Below are 1,537 nucleotides of genomic sequence, written 5' to 3'. Positions count from 1 at the left end.
TCCCTAGTGAATCACCTCCTCCTATCTTTGTGACTGGCCCAGGGAGACATGCTGTGGGAGGAATGCACTGGAAGGAAGATTCCTTTGGAGTGTGCCCTTGCAAGTGCATGCAAGCAAGGAATTTAGAAGGCAACATTTAGCTGGAACTCCTGGGAAGTTTTGTCAGCCAGCTGGCAGGCACGCTTACCAAGTGTAGGGTGCTGATGCTGTACTTCTGGATCATTTCATCATTCCAGCCATCTTTGGACTTCTATACATAGGTAGAGAATCAGAACTAATTAATCTGCTCAGTTTCTAAACTCACAGTGACTGAGAATGAGTGGGCAAAAAAGATGTTGGAAGAAGAGCTGCTCATGTTGAGGGAAATATCTGCAAGACAATTACTTGGTCCAAATACGGAGTTCCTTACAACAGCCATTGAAATCTTGCCTAATCACTTCCTTAATCCAAACAGTCCCTGCAAAAAGTACTTTCCATTAATTTTCAAAAAGCAAAATTATTCCCCACTGCTTTGTACATTTTTGTTTCTAAGTCTCTTGCATTTTGAGACTTAAACTGCTTAATCTTGTCCTGTTAAATACAAACCAGGGGAAAATGAACTCATATAAGCTGGTGTGTTCTCAGCTGACACTGACTTTCTGAGGAAAATATACCTTAGTCATCATGGTGAAGAGAAGAATGATAATATCTGGTTAATGCATTGCAGCATCTAAAATAATCAGAAGCTAAAGTAGACTACCAATGCTAGTGTGATGCTCTAACCCTTTTCTAGCTCCTCTTTTCAGGATCACGTGCCCTAGCACTTTGATATTCAGAATACGTTTCTGATGTTCTGCTATTTACAAAAAACTGAAAATAGGGGCAAAACAAAGCTGAGGGATAATGTCACAACATGCAAACGAGCCAAAAAAGCTCCAGGTGACAGGCTACCAAAGGAAATTATTAGTTCCAATAAGTGGTCCATGGCAACACATACTAAAAGCACTTGAACACTCAACTGAATATCATGTAGAGAACAGCTAGCTCCTAGTGGAATGGGGAGGCAACTATTCAGGCGCTGGCCACTGTGGAGATGGTGTGAGACTAGCAGGAGGAGCACTTCTCATCCAACCAATAACACCATTTCTCAGAGTGCATCTACACAAGACACTACATCACTGTAGAATGAGCTACTGTGACGTAGCATCAGCGGGCATGAACCATGATGCCACCACTACTACACAGTAACTTGTTGCTACTGCGCAGTAGGGTCAGAAATAACCTGTGTGGCACCAGGACTGCCCAATAACAACTGCGCAATTAGGTGCACATGTAGGCGCGCCCTCAGACAGTGGAGATGCCCACTGTCATACCCTACAGCTGGGTTATACTTACTCTAGATGGGAATGCTGGGGGGAATTCTAGCATATACCTGTGAGTAAATCCCTGCAGCCAGATAAGCATGAAGCTCTTTGATTGGTAGGAATTTAGGATGGACAGCGAGAAGGCTTAATCATATTCCTGTAGACTGAAAAGGGCCTCATCTTGAAAAGGGAAA

At 43.2% G+C, this 1,537-nt stretch overlaps 1 protein-coding gene across 1 annotated transcript in view; it reads right to left on the bottom strand.

Moving 5' to 3' along the window:
- LOC106721884 (maestro heat-like repeat-containing protein family member 1) overlaps nt 1–1,537 on the bottom strand; it is a 66,705-nt gene that overhangs the window by 52,227 nt on the left and 12,941 nt on the right. Inside the window, exon 8 of the mRNA XM_014517328.2 lies at nt 188–250. Coding sequence (XP_014372814.2) covers nt 188–250 — 63 coding nt within the window. The remainder of the gene's footprint in view (nt 1–187; nt 251–1,537) is intronic.

Source organism: Alligator sinensis, unplaced genomic scaffold (assembly GCF_000455745.1).
Source record: "Alligator sinensis unplaced genomic scaffold, ASM45574v1 scaffold489_1, whole genome shotgun sequence".
NCBI lineage: Eukaryota > Metazoa > Chordata > Crocodylia > Alligatoridae > Alligator > Alligator sinensis.
This window is presented reverse-complemented; position numbering and strand designations above follow the sequence as displayed.